The sequence below is a fragment of the Opisthocomus hoazin genome, chromosome 4 (assembly GCF_030867145.1).
Source record: "Opisthocomus hoazin isolate bOpiHoa1 chromosome 4, bOpiHoa1.hap1, whole genome shotgun sequence".
Taxonomy (NCBI): domain Eukaryota; kingdom Metazoa; phylum Chordata; class Aves; order Opisthocomiformes; family Opisthocomidae; genus Opisthocomus; species Opisthocomus hoazin.
Window position 1 is genome coordinate 31,559,280 of NC_134417.1, and position 17,325 is coordinate 31,576,604.

Sequence of the window (17,325 nt, forward strand, 5' to 3'; positions counted from 1 at the left end):
CTTAAAATTGATACCAGGCTTTGGCATACTAACTTTGTATTTTTCATTAAAGGATACATTGTTTGGAGAAGTCACAGGTTCCAGCGATGAAGAAGTTGAGTGCAGTGCTTCTGCAGTGGAGGGTACTCTACAAGAAGACCAAGTTCAGCCTCAGAGTTGTAATGTTTTCAGTCTCAATGAGGAGTGTAACAAACAGAGCAAATCACGTGAGCATGGTCTTGATGCAGAAATCTCAGCTAACCTGAGTTGGAATGAAAAGAATGTTCATATTGGTCCAAATATGTCAGGCAAGGAGGAGAGTGATGCTGAAACAAAGCAAGCTGAAGCTGCTACTTTAACTACAGACATGGAAAGTAACAAAGATTCTTTGGAGGAGGATTCTGAGAATATGGAAACTGAGAAGAGAGAACTAACTGAAGCAACAGCACATAAAGTGGAAGCCATCGAAGAACAGAAAGGAGATAGTGAAGACATGCACAGTGAAGAGGGAGGTTCTTCAGCTGATTTTATGTTACACAATTTCAAGTCTCGGAATCAGATGAAAAAATGTAGTGAGGTAGAGCAAACAAAGGAGAATGTAATCTTAATCAGAGCTGTTGATTATGAGGCTACACATGAAAAGGATTGTAAATTAATGAAAGCAGAAAGTAATGGATTATCAGGAGAGAGAGAAACTCCTGGGGCAGTATCTGTTCCCCAAAATGTTACTCATTTGCCACCTCAGCAATGCGTTGTGCTTCAAAGTGAAGATTCTGAGGAGAAATCTGATGTGTTGATAGAGAATGAAGTGATTGCAAATGAATCAAAAAATGTAATCAAAGTAACTAATATGGCAAGTGATGTAGGGGATAGCATAAAACAAGTGATAATTGGAGAGGAAAGAACAGCTGCAAGACAGAAAAAAGGACTCTGTGCAGAGGTAAAGAATGAGAGAGAGCTCCCTGAAAATGTATTGTCTGATTTCAGTAGTTCAAAATCCTCCTGTGAAGTGGAGTGTCCTAAACAGCTAATGATACAGCGTGATGGGGAGGGAATAATGAAGGAAACTGAGGCAGATGCTGGAGCTGTTGAGGTGTCTGCATGCTCTCAGCACTCTGAAATCAAATGTGACAGTGAAGAGATACTGGAGAAACAATGTTTGCAAACAGTAAAGGATGAAGTGAACAGAGAATGCGAACCAGAGACTGGTAAAGTCTCTCGACATTACTTACCTTTATCTGCTATTGAAGGAATCAGAAATTCATTGTCTGTGGATGACATAGACAAAAATGTAGGTATGGACATGACTGCTTTGTCAGCCTTTCCAAAAGATGATGAAAAGCTCAAAATTGAGGACATTAACACCACCAGACCTGAGACTACTGAACTAGCCATGAAATTTAATGGAGAAACTGGTCTCGAATTAGCTAAATCGTCAGAGCTACTGCATAGTGCAGAAAATGGAAAAATAGTAGATATAAAGGAGGAGGGATATTTAAAAGACAAACCACACCAGGAAGAAAATGGTAGTAATTTATTGCAAGGGAAGTCAGATTTGAAAAGTATACTTGCACTACCAAAGACAGCATGCATTATTGATGCAGAAAGCAGTGTAGCAAAGTGTGAATCTTCTGTGTTAGATTTTACAAAAATGAAAGATGAAATAAAACAACCTGAAAACCTGTGTAGTACATTAGAACATGGGTTGTCCAAAACTCAAAACCTTGAAGTGTTTGAATCTCAAGAAGCTGAATTCAAAGTTAATCCAGAAGATTTTGGAGAGGAAAGCAGTGAGTTGTTAGAAAGAGTGGATACCATTGCATCTGTCTTATTAGAAAATAATCTTACTTTTCAGGCACAGTTTGCAAAACCTGTGAATCAGTTCTTGGTAACTGAAAATGTTAAATGTGATGAAATAAAAGGGGAATTAAATAAACAAAGCAAGGAACTGGTGAATGAGACTTGTTCCAGTTCCTTTAACTGGGAAGAGAATGTTGTGAAGGACAGTAATATTTCAGAGATCATCTGCCAGCCTACTTCAGAAATTGATTTTAATAATGGCTTGGCTTTTTCTACTCAAGAGGAGTTGGAGATGAGCTGTATAAATACTGAAGAAACAGATTCTCCTGTGCAAGTGGGAATTGGCTTGGAATCCACAGTGCCTCCTCATCTACATTTTGGTCTTCAGAAAGTTGACAGTTTTTTTGAAACTAATTTCACAGAAAAAGCTGCTTTTTCCTGTATGTGGGAAAACAAAGGAGATAAAAATTGCGTTATGAGTAGTGCATTTAACTGTTCTTCAGAAGGCTTGGAAGTGGGTGCTGAGATCCTGTCTGCTGAAAAAGACATGTGCAAAGAACTGGACTGCCCTGAGAGGGGATATTTACACCAAAATGTAGTGAAAATTCCAGATGAGAAGGAGCAGCCAGTAGATAAAGAACATCAGGCATCTCTTAAATCACAGATCCCGGATGCAAACTCTTATAATAAGAATACTTTTCTTCTCCAAAAGTTTGATTGTCAAGAATCAGGCTGCAGGACTTCTGTGTGGGAGGTTAGAACAGATCCTTCTAGAACTGGTTCACTAATAGCTGTGGGAGACAGCAAAGAATTGAATAGTTTTGAGGCATCTGGGAAAAACACTATGGAAAGGTCTAAAAATGATTTTTGTATGCCAGAGCAGAGCAATGAATCTGAAGAGAAAGACTGTTCTACACAAAAAGTTGCAGATGTGAAATGTTCTGAATGTGTTCCTGTGTTCAGAAAGGACCCAAGAGCTTCCAGAATTGCAATGAGTGCTCTGGGAGCTCGTGCAATTGTTGATGCTGATTACCAAGTACGTGAACTTCATTCAACAACGCACTCGGGAAATACTTTGACAGTTAGTCGTCTAAAAGCAGAAACTATGGTGGATATGGATACACACTGTGAAAGAAAAACCTCTCCAGATACTGCAAATGAGTTGTCAAGTGAGGCTGGGGAGGGTTATCCTAAAGACTTAGCTTCTTGGAAGAGAGAGTGTATGTTAGTAACCTCTGAAAATACTGTGTGTGCTAATGAATGCATGGTAGATTCTAACAGAGCTGGGTGCATCAAAGACAGCGAGGAAAGTCAGTTAAAAACTGGGACATCAAAAGAAAACCCTGTGATGCCAAATGCTTCAAAAAATAGATTACCACTATGCCAGATGTTAACCAAATTCTCAGAAGCTTGCAGACAGTCTGTAAAAACCAGTAAATTAAATACAAAAAGGTTAGCACTTGACAATTTCTTAGAAGAAAATGATTCTGGAATACTTCAGTTAGATGTGGAGCAAAGTCTAATACACAGTGTTGATACGGGGGTCTCAGTGTTTGAAGAATATAATCATAATCAAACTTGCACTGCTTGCAACACAGGAGAAAACAACACTGATGTTATCCTAGATGGCAGCAGCAGAAAAAACATCTTAGTCGAATATCTTCCAAATCCAGCCCTATCTGATGTAGAGTGCAATGGTCAGACAATTAGGCAGCCTTCTGAGCCACAAAAAACAGTATTTGAGAAGCTATGTATGTTGGAATCAGAGTCTTGTGTGGATGTTGTTCTCAAAAAGAGCAAAGAGCAAGAACCATCTGAAAGCCTGACTGTTTCAACCAAGACAGCTGCCCGAGTAATGCATGCCAAGCTATCAAAAAGGCTGTTTCAAGGTAAAAGGAAAACAAAGACTCTCAGACGAACTCGGCCAGTTCTTGCAAATGCTGATACTTCTATGCCAACAAAATGCTCATCCGAGACTATAAATAAGATCAGGCAAGAGATGGGTCCTCCTCTTCCCCCCTTGCTATTGCCATTGATTGCTACTCCTCCAAAAGCTGCATGTACCATGTCCCCAGTGATGTCTTCTACTGGTAAATCCTCTTTGCTTTCCCCTCTTGATGACCTGATATCCCCACTACGTGAAACTCCTGTTCCTCCTCTCATGTCTCCGTTAACAGATACTCCAACGGTAAAATCTGCTCTTTTGGTTTCTCCTCCCTCACCCTCAGAAATGGCAGTAGGTAGAAGGATTCGCTCCTCACCTTTGAAATTTTGTACTTCCATTCCAAAGCATGCACTTCCTGTTCCAGGAAGATTTCCTCTGTTTGCAGCTGATAGTGCTGCTCCAGGTGCTCCTCAGGAGAACTCTGTGAAAATACTGGACACTATGTACCCAGAGCTGTCTGCAAGGGCAAGGACACTAAACATTCTGAAAGGCAATATTCAGCTTAACCGATGTGCTTTTTCAGACAGCCAGAGTTTGCCAGGACCTGTGGCTCAAATAGGGGGGTTCAAAGAAATTGCATCTACGTCAACTGCTTTTGTTAAAACCGGGAGCAGTTTGAAATCTGGTAGTTGCAAAGGTCAAAAAAAAGATGTACAAAATCAGCAATTGTTTTCAAGTTCATCAAATAATCTTGAAAAACAGACATTATTGCCAATATCTATGCCAAGAAGTGCAAAGAGACTGAGGTTGGACAGTGAACCACCAAAGCTGGAGCCCAGTGATATTGCTGCTATGGGAAATACTAAAAATACAGTCTCTGAAATGCAGGAGGCTTTCTGTGACAAAAGCTGTGAAATCAGCGATTCAGCACACAGCTCCAGTTTAGAAGCATCAGTACCAGTAAAGAAGGTTATTGATTCTGACTACCAGAAAGTTTCTTTGGCATTGAAGAAAATTGCTGAATCCTGTTTTGACTTGTTACCAGTTATTAAAGGTCACATGTATGTTGGCAATATCTCAAAGATTCCAATAATGAGAGATGAAGAGAAAGAAGTTGTCTATGAATTTGGTATTAAAAACAAGGTAAGTAGCATAATTTTTAATCGTGTGTTGTAAGAATTACTTCTGTGCAGATGAAAAGAGTATAAGTATGCAGTATTTGAATTCTCAATTGTTCGGGCAATCTGCAGTGCCAAAGTGTAATCTTGAAAGGTTATCAGACATCTAAACTTGCATAACTTAAGAAAATATAGAATTTCACAAGATATTACTGTTCAGTGATGCCCAGGATGCAAAACTGCGTTTGTAAATATGTTTGCTTTATTTTTGCAGCGTTTTTTTGTAGTGGATAGCATTAACAATTGTAGGAGTTCCTCTAAAAGTGTGAGGTTCAATTACCTTTTTTAGTTTTTTCAATTAAATAACTTAAACTGCATTGTCTATACAATAGTAACTGACCCTTTCAGTCCATGTTTACCTTTATTATTCTACATCAGGTTGTTCAAATAAATTTTAGTGGAAAACTCTTTCATTAATTTGTTTCTCAGAACTTGCTTAGCATCACTGTTGAAAAAATTTGCTTTAATTGCCGTCTCTCTCATAGATAATTTGTCATGTGCAGCAGAGCAGTTCACCAACTGATGCATGGCAGCATTTTGCCCTGTTTCAGTTCTTGAACGTAATGAAGTTCTCCACAGAAGTTACTAATGCGTTCTCAGGTCATCTTTATTAGGAGTTGCCAAATCTGGTAACTTTATAGGAGGGAGGCTGCAGCAGCTTTATGTTTTTAGGTCCAGCCAGTAGCAAGGCCCAGTATGTACTAATAGGCACGCATGCATACAATATGTGCCTAATCTTGTTCCCTTCTCTGGCTGATCAGAGTGAAAGCTTGGTAGTGGAAAATATATACATATATATACAGCAGCTAACATGAGACACTCAGTATATCCAGTAGGTGACTCCTGTTCTGCCCGCTTGTCTCATGCACTGACAGACTTACAGACACAGAAGCACACACACATCCCTCCAGTAGCTGGTCCAGACCTATGGCCTTACCTGCATCTGACCCTCTGGTCTTTCAGGTAGCTGGCTTGGACCTTCTGGTTCCTCGCGAAGCCAACACTCAGACTCCCTGGTGTCTGCAGGTAGCCAGTCTAAACCTGTGGCCTCTACAGCACCTGGCTTCTTAAGCCTCTTGTTCTACTCCCCACTTTTAGCCCTCCCTCTAAACATCCTGTAGTAAGTCTTGCACAACCCTAGTATTCTCCTTCCTTGTATCTTGGATTGAGTCCCATGTTACTGTAGACAGTAATACCCCCTTCCCACCTCCTGCGGAGTGTAAGGTGATCTGGGGAGGGACTCTGCTGTTGGCTAATCTAGTAAGTGTCACACCTGGACAATAGGCTGTGACCGCTCTGGGAGCAGCCAAGTCAGGGTGCTCCATTTGCTCTGACTGGGTTATTGGGGTTCCTCTATTCTCTCCTCACTTTTTGTTTAAGGAAGATAGTTTTTAATCACATAACTAAACAATTGATATTTAAAGAATAGTAGTCCTATTCCGCATCTGTTTAAGACATATTCTGGGAAGTTGCTCCTCTTTTTTCTTTTAATGGTTGCCTTTGATTTAATTTTCTGCATTTTTATATGTATGCAGACAGTATTCTTGCAATAAGGTAGCAGTTCTTTTTACTTGTCATACCACTATAATGTTATCAAATATTCTCAAGTATATAATAGTCTAACAACATTTTTTGTGCCTTATAGCATTTAGCAGAGGCCTTCCTGCGTGCTGTTCTCAATAAACTCAAGGCTCAGAAGAATACCACAAATCACAATTTCAGTCAGGCTTTGTGTCGAGTCTATACAGGAATTTGTCGACAGTTAGGAGATTTGGAAAGAGCCCGCATTTTCTGCTATAGCCTACTTAAAGAAGGTATAGTATGGCTTAGTGGGCTTGTATTTTAAATACACTGTGTGTCTTTGCTGTAGTGTTCCAGAATGATTATGTTTGTAAAAACAAAGAAACAAAAATCTGGTGAAGGGACATTTTCCTTAGAACTTTTTTCTAGAGTGCAGAAGAATAGACTGTTCTAGAAGAAATTTCCCTTCTCACAGTTCCTCCGCGTCTGTGTCTCAATTTAGTGATGACCTGGGCTCTTAGTAGTCTACTCATTTTTCCAAAGAAATATTTTATTTAGAATCTGCTGTGTTTTCATTTTTGCCTCAGCACCTCCAAAATGATAATGGGATTCCAGGGAATTTTGTACTTTTTGTTTATTAGTATTTTCTTATTTTAACTGAGTAAGCACTGATTCATAAAGTAACTGTGATTTAAAAACATATATTGTCTTAAAATACTGTCAGGAGTTGGACAATACCTTGTCAAAACCAGTGCATTTCTACAACTTGTCGTCCTTAAAGTTTTATAATTTCCCATTATCCAAAGTCTTGCTTGGTTGAGAGGTTTTTGCATTTTGGTTCCCTTCCTCTCCGCTCTTTCTTTTGTTCCTGGTAACAAAGGTAATGCTTACATACTATCACTGTACTAAATTAAGAGTCTTAGTTCTGGCAGGACTTCACTTAGTTTGAAAATACTGAGCCATCCAGGGCTCAAAACAGTATACTGCTATCTGTGTTTCAAATTAAAATAAAATAGAATTTGAGAGCACTGAGGAGCAAAATGCTACAACTTTTGATTGCTTCATTTAGTGGTTGTCTTCCGTATAACATCCCTGTCTTTTTTCTTTTTTCCTTTTTTTTAATCTTATTAAGGACTGCAATTTTATTTTGTTCTTAATTGTGGGTTTTTTTGTTGGGTTGGGATGTTTTTGCTTGGGTTCTTTTGTTTTCTTATCTGTTTTTCTCTCCTTCATGCAGTCCATCATAACTCTTCTTTCATTTTTTTCATGTTAATAGTTTTAATACTGAACCATGTCAGAAACTATTACTTGTCAGATATCTTTTCTTAGTCTGAATTAACAATTAAGCCTTTTGTTCTGCAGTACCTTGGTACTTTGTCTTTTTGTGGGCTCTTTCAAATCTTAAACATTCCCCTCTTTTCTTTCTTTTTCTGGATAGGATCCAAACTTCAGTAGCTAAATGCAGATTTGCGTCGAATGATTTTACATTCTATACTTCCAATTGCGTAAATTCCTGTTGTGGTTGTTCTGTGGTTTTGTTGTTATCTTTTGAGTGTGAACAGCTGTAAACACATCTTAAGAGTTGGTTGGGTTTTTAAAATTTGTTTATTTTGATTTAATTACAATGCACTCATTTCAGGGTTTTCTCTTTCATGTGGTTTCACATATTAATTCCAGTCAGAATTATGGCATCACAAATGTGAGCTATGTCCCAGCTACACAATTGCCAAATTGACTATAAACCATCATCACTACTTCATTAGACTTGCATCATCTGTTCTCTTGACTTATTGTCCATCCTTTTGAGTTCTGTTCTTCTTTCAGGTATTCTGCATTAAATGGCTATAAATTAAATGTTACCTTTCTTTGGTTATTTTTCCTTTTACCTCTTCTCTGTTCCCCTCCTTTTTTCTTTTTTTTTCTTTTCTTCTTTTGATGCCCCTGTAACTCTTAATCATCTCTGAGTGAATTTTTTAAGTGATCCAGATTCATGGGCAGGCAATTCAAGTTGCAGCATGTAGATAATTCTAGATTAGCAACAGTCCTTGTTCTGACAAAAAAAAAGTTTGTTCTTATGTGATGAGGGGATTCAGAGTAGAGAAGGTCCATCCAAGACACTGCATGGAAGTCTGTAAATTCTTTATGCTCAGTGAATCCATTAAAGCTTCTTGATTTGAAGTATTTTCATATGCTCTCTAGTTGTTAAGATCTTTCTAAAAATGTAGAACTTATGCTGAAGTGAAAAAGGAAGACACATTTAGCTTTTCCGTTTTTATTGTTGTTTTTAGCTTTTTACAATGACAATAGTGTTTCAGGCATATGTATTGCAGTATTACATTTCGTGTATGAAAATAATATCTGCTTCTTGCTTATTCTTGCATTCTACACGCTCATGTTTTATCTTAATATTTTGCCTTGAAGATCTCTGCTTTGGTATTCAGAAGGTTCTATTAGCTTCCTTTTGATGGCCTGGAACTCTGTCCTCTCTTGCTCTTATAGTTCTGGATATATAGTTGTCAGATACATGCTCTGAATTAATTTAATTAATGAGATTTCTTCAATCATATCAGTAGCACACTTTTTTGTGTCTATGGAAATACAAATTTTGACATACATCATTCGTATACACTCACTTACAACTTGTATAATGTATAATTTCCCTGATAGAGTCTGGGAAAATTGCTGAGCAATATCAGATTTCGTATTTGAATTGTATGAAAGTTCTTTACAAAGTTGGGTTTTTTTCATGTAGATTTCATAGGTGTATGGGTGCAAGGTGTTAGCAAGTACTGTGGATTTGTACTGAAGACCTGATTTGCACATTATTACACATCTGAGGATTACTTTTTTCTTTTGGACTAGCTCTAGTTTGATCCACTGATGAAGGTTCTCATTTGTGACTGGAGTGTATTAGGTAGGCTTCTGGAATGCAGCTCCTAGTTTAATTTCATTCTAAAAGAATCCAGTTTGAATGCTGCAGGACCACTCTCCTTAGTGAACTAAAGGACAGATGAAGGGAGACTAATCTTAAAAAGCAAAAGAAAAGGTCCTTTTGCACTGTCGTTACACAGCAATGTCCAGTGAAGCCTTCCCTCCTCGCGCCCCCTTAAATAAAAGAGTGAAATTACAATGGGGGAGTTGGCTTAGGGGGGGATGTGTTTTTTTCTAGTGTCTTTTTTTCTTACTGAAGGACTGAGATGTGTTAGTATGATTCCGCTTCCCTGGGCTGCAGTTGTTGCGTGACTTCTATACTTTCTTTCCTAGTTATCTTGCTGAAGAATGTACTAGCTTTTCATGCTTGAGTATATATTTTTTTTGTTTTGAAATGTTAAAAACTTACTTTATTCTCTCTTTTTTTCTTAGACTTTCCAGACTCAGAAAAATTGATTTTATTTGTCACAAATGTATGGTCTGACATATTTGTCTTCGAAGGTGCAATTAACAAAGCTATGCAATTAGTTGTCAGGCAGAGTGCAAGCAGTGAGATGCTGGCCTGTTTGAGTGCTTATCTCAACTGGGAACAGGTAAAGTCTGCTTTCATTGTCAGTATCAGCTTTTGTCTGCACTGGTCGCTTTGCTGGCTGAATCAGATCAAGCAGCTTACTTCTGGTGAAGGGAGTGAAGATACCCTGTGAATCTCCCATGGAGACTGTACAATTGCACAACCAGTGCTGCTTCAGGCCTTTTTCTGTGGTTGTCTAGACCCTACTAGAACACACTGCTTTTCTTGATTTCCCTATTAAATACTAATCCCTCTATTAAACATTAAAAGTAAATATTAGTTGTTTTTAAACTTGGACTGGAGTGTTCTTGGACTAGAGAATTCTGTCCCTCTGTGGAACTGTGACTTTGATGTTCTTTGAGGTGGGTTTTCTGTTTTGTTTTGTTGGGGTTTTCGATATGTATTGGGCTCGTCTGTCTTTCACAGTTCTCTATGTAATAGGTAATTATTTATCACATCTAATTTCAAGATGAGCCTATCTCTTCTTACTCATGATCTTTCTGTGAGGAAGACTCATGCCCACTGATGATAAAAAAAATAAAAATCAGCCAAATTATTTCATAAGCAGTTGGCATGATCAGTACAAAACTGCAGAATTACAATGGTACAGTCAGTACCATCAGCAGAAGAAGGATGACAAATGTTAAGAACCTAAGGACTTTTGAGATTTGACTTCAAGTTTTTGAGCACTTTGGCAAGTAATGTAATTTCTGTCAGTTTTCAGCAGGCACATATTACCGTCCTGAAAGGGATGTTGCAAAGAGGAAAAATTAAGACACCTTGGTACAGTAGGAGCAAATTTATATCATGCAGATGGAAAGCTGGAGGTACCTTGCTTCTGGAGAGGGAGTTTGTGTAACAGGCTTGTGTGTTTGCTTGAGGGCTAGGGCCTTGGTAGTTTTGAATACCCCATATTAGTGCCAGGCTTGCTTCGTGGAAGTGCCATAGTTCTGTAAATATCAAGTGAACAAACTCATCTTGATTCATAGCTCACCTATTCCCTATCCTAACATGCTGGTCCACGTCTGCCTTGGGGACTGCAGCTAGGCTTACTGCTGTCAGCATAGCCTTTAGGTGTTGCACCCATTGGAAAAAGTGTGATGATTTACTTTTTTTAGCTCTGAAATCATCCCTGAATTTAATATGATACCACTGGAACAACAGTCCCTATAAACCTCCTGATTTAGTGCAGGTTTACAGTGGATTGAGTGAAGATGGCATGGAATTGTACATGTTTGTTTTTGATTAAGTCACAGCTGTGATGTAGCATTAAGCCTTGGTATTCAGAGTGATGCTGTACTGCAATGCCTGTTCAGCAAAGAATTTGTATTCTCCATTCTATTAGGTTACAGCTTTCAATCTCATGCCAATAGAGATGCACATAAGTATGTCTTAGGAAATGTTCCTGGAAATATAAATGCTGTGCACTCACACTACCTACTTTCTTTATGGATCTCTATGAAATATGAGAGCTGCTGCAGCTGGGAAAAGGACCTCAGGAATTTCTATATTGATGATAGCAGATGACATCATCCTATCTGTAAGATATTTTTTACTTAGGTGGAAATACAGGAACAAATTTCAAGTGGATTGTGGTCAGCAGTCTGTTATGCACATAATTTTATAAGAAGATTATTCTGCTTATGAAAATAAAGCTCTTGGAGAATGGGTATTTAGTTCTTGGTCAAAGTATGCCATTTTAGTGACTTGCACCATTGTGGAACTTGACAATTATATGAGCTTTTGTACCAAGGATATGTTGAGCACCCAGTGTGTTTGTGAAAAGCCTAGACTTTTTTCTTAATACTTCATATATTTTTTTCATTTCCTTGCTTGCCCTAGCTATTTAGTTAGCAGTATTGTTTCACATGGCATGTTTTCAGTCATTACTACCTCAACAATTGAAAGTACTTGCTTGGAAATAAGCCTCTACTGAACAATAAACAGTAAAAAATTTCATCATCAGAAAATCATTTAAAAAATCCCCACCAAACTTAGAAAGTGAGGAGCATTAGTCTAATCTTCTTGCATTGGATAACACTGTTCTGACCTTAAAGCTTCACTGAGAGAAACAAAAATCCCCAAATTGTAGGAGGAGAGAAGAGAGTTGGTGTAGAGTTTGTTGGTTTTGTTGTGGGTTTTTTTCCAAACTCTCGTTTTAGTAAAAGCATCAAGAAAAATACTGAGTACTTGAAGATTTTAGTTTATGTACTCTTTTTGTCTGTGTTAAGTCAAACTCAAAGTTGAATCTATGGTGTAAGGTCCTGTGGACAGTCAGAATTAGATATATGTAGAGTTTGATTCTGGGTTGGTAACTCTTCATGCATTAAGATAATCACTTTCTCAAATTCCAGAGTTCCTCTTTGGATGCTGGTCTTATGGTCTCAAACCTGCTTTTAGAAATGCAGTCGTGCCCAAAAGTAGAATTTCACAGGAGTGACCGATATGGAGAAGATCTGAGTGAAGATGCTTGGCAGTACATATTTGCTGTTGATCTGCTCTGCTCTCGTCTGAAGTGGGATTGGACACATGACAATGTTATAAGGTATTGTGGCAAAAAGTTCTTTCAAATGTTTTCCTATGTCGTTTTTTTGTGGTTTGTTTTGGTGTTGGGTTTTTTTTCCAAATTTGAGACTATATGACTTAGCTTTTAACATAATAGAACATTGCATATATACTTAGAAATGAGACCATTTTAACCTGATGAGACCTAGACTACTGTATTTGTGTGCCTTATTTTAAGATAGAAAGAGTGATCAATGACAAAATGTAGGATTTTATGGTACTGGTCCAAGAAATTAACCCTGATTGAACCATTCTAATAAAGAATTGCTTTTAAAATAGCTATATGTGGACAATTGTGAAAGATTTTGAGATGGATTGTTTGTCAACAAAGCAAAATTACTGATTGTCTTCCTCTGAACTTAATTGTTGAATTCCTCTCCTCCCCATCACTAGAAAATGAGGGTGGAACTTTTTATATGTAGTAGCACTCTTTCAGTGCTGAAAGTGAAATGTAACCATATTCATTGGTGTACAATTCTGATTTCAGTCTGATTTTAATTTTAAAATCATTTTAATTCTTAGATTCAATGTATTTAAATTTTCTTTGAACCTTATAATCCAGTGCATGGACTGCTACCATAATTAACTTCGTTTGAAAGGCTTCATTTTGATAGCTATGCTGACCTATACCTACACAGATCTGACAGCCCCTATTTCCTATGTAGAGATTACATAACCTAGTAGAATCTCCAAAAATAATGGCATTTGTTTAACTGTGACACAAAGTGATCATGAAGTACAAAGTAAATGCAAATAACTTACAGTCATCATCAAGTCTTTTTTACAAGTTCCATGCTTTCAAATAGTAAAGAAGTTATTTTTAGAAAAATACTATTAAAATGAATACAAACTATCTTTAGTGAAAGGTATGTCATTTAAACTAAAGCCATACAGGGTTGATTGTGTGGAGTTGTGCTGATAATAAGTAACTAGGTCTATTAGCATCATTTTAAGGATGCAAAAAGTCTTATTTTGGGTCCTTTCAGGTTTAAAAACAAGCATCAGATCCTACTTGTAACATGCAAACTGTGAATTTTTAGTCATATAAGAACATAACATCTCAGCATGATATTTGAAAGTAACACTTTCATACGCATCTATGAAGTCAGGGAAGTAAGTTCTTGACTTTAGACAGAGATGCAGAATGTTGCAGGGAAATGAACAGAAGATGAACAAGTTGTGTTCTGAACAGGAATAATTCCGCCAGAAAGTTAGCATTGATTGTTTGGGTTTAAAACCTTCTTTACATTACTCATATTGGTGGATGCTTGGAATATTATGAGTTTCCGTAGAAGGTGAACTAAAGATGTAAGTGGAGCTATGGAAACACATGGTAAACAGAAGAACCATGCGTGTTCTTTGTTGTATAAATATTGTACTGCCCCTTCATGCAGTGTCAGATTTTCAAATTCATTTATCTTTCACAGCAAAGTGCTTTGGCCTGCTATGGATAAATGGGTAAAGAAGAGAAAGGGGCATGAAACTGCTCGGTCCGTTCCCGATAGTGTTATAGCACTGACACTCAGGCTAATTGGTACGTAATCTAAATCCTTGGTTGAACTTCTGCTTTGTGCAGGTAATGTCCTTTGAAAGTGGCAGCCAGCCTGGAAAGTGTATTGAAGTAGTTTTGCATTTTTTTTTTATTCTTTCTTTTTCCACTTCAAGAATTTTCACCTTCAAAGCCAGACTTTTACAATCCTAGGCAGATATTTTCTGTTTGTCAGCCTGTGGAAAGCACATACTTAGGTTTTGAGAGGTGTTACTCTGATTTCACGATAACAGATACCAACATGTTTTACGTATTTAAAATGAAATCATCTGTAGCTACATATGCTATATAGCAAAGTGTATAAAATAAGGTTTTATATGCAATGTAATACCTCTTACTGCAATTTTAAGTTAGATTCATTTCTTTGGGATCTAGATGCATAGGTAAATTGTAAATAGATAAACTTTGGGTTTCAACAAATATTTTCAGTATGTAGGCTATATACTATTGTTTGTTAAACAGAAGTTGCATTCTTTGAGAGTTTTACACTTACAGGTTGTAAACCTGTGGGAGGTTGGATCAATCTGATGAAAAATGCCTTGGGGTCTTTAGTCACAAAAGGAATATGACAACTTTTGTTCCCAAGACAACACGATAACAAAATGACTAATTTTCATAATTGAAATTTGCATTTTCTGTTGATACTTCCAACAAATAGTAAGTCTAAAAATTAGGAAGGTGACTGTCTAAATGTCAGATACATAGTAACCTTGTTTTCTTTCAGGTCGATTGGGCCAAATAGGTTTGAAGGAAGGCTATCTTGCTGCAGTGAAGAATATCAGTTCTGTAATTGGACTGTTTGTGCAGCATGCAAAAGAGGAAGGTAATCTTTATTTAGAGGAACTGTAGTGTAACATCTGTAATGTGAAGTTTTGCCAGTGTAAACAGAGCGCACACAAATTGAGACACACATGCCAGAACAGCCTGCTTGTGGAGTTTTATGTTAGAGCATAGCAATACAAACAGTTTGAGTCCCTTTCTCTCCTGAAGTTAATGAAGCATGTGTATTAGCTTCTGTTTGACACAGAGGAAAACTCTGAGATAGTTTCAGCCAGCTTGGAATTACTCTGCTTCGTGTAATAGCACATCAGCTGCTTCAGAGAACTTGAAGGGTGATCTTAACTTGAGCAGTAATGGCCGATTTCTTACCTGAGCAGTAGATGTTGAAGCTTGCTACTAGCAAGATTGTTGTACTGGGAGAGGATTGCAAGACAGTCCAGATTCCTGACTGAGACGAAGCAAGGCAATTAGGGCAGGAGAGATCCATAGTGCTAAGTTATTCTGGATGTTAAGTACATTTTGCATTGAAGCATTGGTTGATGTTAGGGAGATGTTCTGAACCACTTGTATAGCTTCTGTTCCTTGCCGTCTCAAGTTCTTCCAATTTGGAGGTGGTATATGTTAGTATCTGTTTCAGACTCTGTAAACCTCACTGTTTTCATAAAAGTCTGATCACTCTTAACTAGAGTAAAATCACTGGATGCTCAAATCTTTTATGCCTTTTGAATACTGAAAACCTGTTGAATTCAGAAAACTGGGAAGTGCTAGTATAAAATGAGGTGTTATGGGATTTGTGTGCAGGTTGTCATCTTTCCACTTTCTGGTTTTAGGCATCCCAGTTGTTGATGTGTTTTAATTCCAAGTCTTGAACTAATAGTTTCTTTAGATTCAGGTTTCCCAAAATCATTATTGCATATCAAAGTTTCTATAAGCTGATTTGTGTTAACTTTTTGCAGATGTTCCCTGGGGTGTGCAGCTGGCGGCCATATATTCATTGTGTGACTTGGGTTCAAGCAATCCAGAAGGTATTGTTGAGGCCATCCAAGCTTGGAGAGCAACAGTTCTTAAGAACATCCCTTCTGCTGTCACAAGTGGCATAGCTGAAATCACTTCTCTGTGTAAAATGGAGCTAAACTAAAATCTAAGAGAGTGGGCTAGAGGTTCCTTATTTTACTAGGCAGTAGTTGATTTCAGCTAAAAACTATACAGACTGGTGTGTCATCTTTTATTTTTATTTTTTTTAACAGAATGTCTGATCATACAAAGCAAACTCAAGTATTTTATTTGGCTTTTCTCTTTGAGAATAAATAAATAAAAATACTTGCTTTTCCTAATAACTGATCAGTGATTTGAAAACCAATGTGTCTTTGACTCCTGAGATATTTCTAGTTTGATGTCAAGAAAAATCAGTAATGGTTTCCATTATTTTACTTCCATCAATTTGGAGCGTGGGCTATTTGACACAACAGAAGACTGAGCCTGGCTGAAAACCTGGCTCTGTTATTGTGGACTGTATTTATAAAGTAGCTGTTCAGATAGCAGAACTTTGCCCAGATTCTGTTTTATTTTGCTTGAATAGTGTCATAGCTTTATTTTAAAATACTTGTGTAAGACAGGTAGGAATTGACTTTTTGTGTAACAATCATGTATAGAGTAACAGAGATATTATATCTCTGAACTTGTATATATGGTATATTCTAATAATGTGTCTCACATTTTATATTGTTCCACTTGGGGAATTTTGTGTATGTAAATAGAAAGACAATTCAAAAAAAGTTCACATTTCTAATGATAGCTTCACTACATTGTGTTTTTGTATCTTTCGTAATAAAAGAAGCGAACTCCATTTTGTTCTTCGTGGTCTTTTCAAATAACACAGAATGAACTGTTGTTTCTAGCTTATATATGTACTGCTTTGGGGACAGGAGGAAATTACCTATGAGGTCATTTCACTGAACGAACTGCCCATAACACTGCCTTTCTGGCCACTGGAAAGAGTATATATTGCATCTCTCCAGAATTTTCTTGTATGCTTTCCTGGTTTGGGCTGGGATAGAGTTAATTTTCACAGGAAGCTGGGAGGGTACACAGCCCAAAGGCTGACCCAAACTAGCCAAATGGGATGTACAATGTTACTTAAATGTCACCTAACGTAACATGGTGCTCAGGATATAGCTGGGGGAGCTGGCCAGGGGAGGGGAATCACTGCTCAGGAGCGGGATGGGCATTGGGCAGTGAGAACATTGCACTCTGTATCCCTCGCTTTGTGTATTCTTTTTATCAGTATTATTGTTGTTATTTTCCTCTTACTTTCCTGTTCTGTTAAACTGTCTTCATCCTGACCCATGAGTTATGCTTTTTTTCTTCCGATTCTCCTCCCTGACCTACCAGAGGGGAGGAGTGATCTAGCGGCCGCCTGGTTCTTTGTTGCCAGCTGGGGCTAAACCACGACTTACGCCTTAGGGGCTGGGGAGGTAGTTTTAAAAATCCATTGAAAACTTCTATTTTCTCCCGCCGATTATAACCATATGAAGGGGTGAGTTTTGTTCATGCAGATTCTCATCGT

The 17,325-nt window shown here is 37.7% G+C and overlaps 1 protein-coding gene across 1 annotated transcript in view; it reads left to right on the forward strand.

The window, feature by feature from the left end:
* The window catches only part of ICE1 (interactor of little elongation complex ELL subunit 1), a 42,273-nt gene extending 25,678 nt beyond the window's left edge, over positions 1 to 16,595 (forward strand). The window contains exons 14-20 of the mRNA XM_075418522.1: positions 53 to 4,807; positions 6,488 to 6,656; positions 9,727 to 9,887; positions 12,220 to 12,410; positions 13,858 to 13,964; positions 14,704 to 14,802; positions 15,716 to 16,595. Coding sequence (XP_075274637.1) covers positions 53 to 4,807; positions 6,488 to 6,656; positions 9,727 to 9,887; positions 12,220 to 12,410; positions 13,858 to 13,964; positions 14,704 to 14,802; positions 15,716 to 15,897 — 5,664 coding nt within the window. The 3' untranslated portion in view covers positions 15,898 to 16,595. The remainder of the gene's footprint in view (positions 1 to 52; positions 4,808 to 6,487; positions 6,657 to 9,726; positions 9,888 to 12,219; positions 12,411 to 13,857; positions 13,965 to 14,703; positions 14,803 to 15,715) is intronic.
* The last annotated feature ends 730 nt before the right edge of the window (positions 16,596 to 17,325 follow it).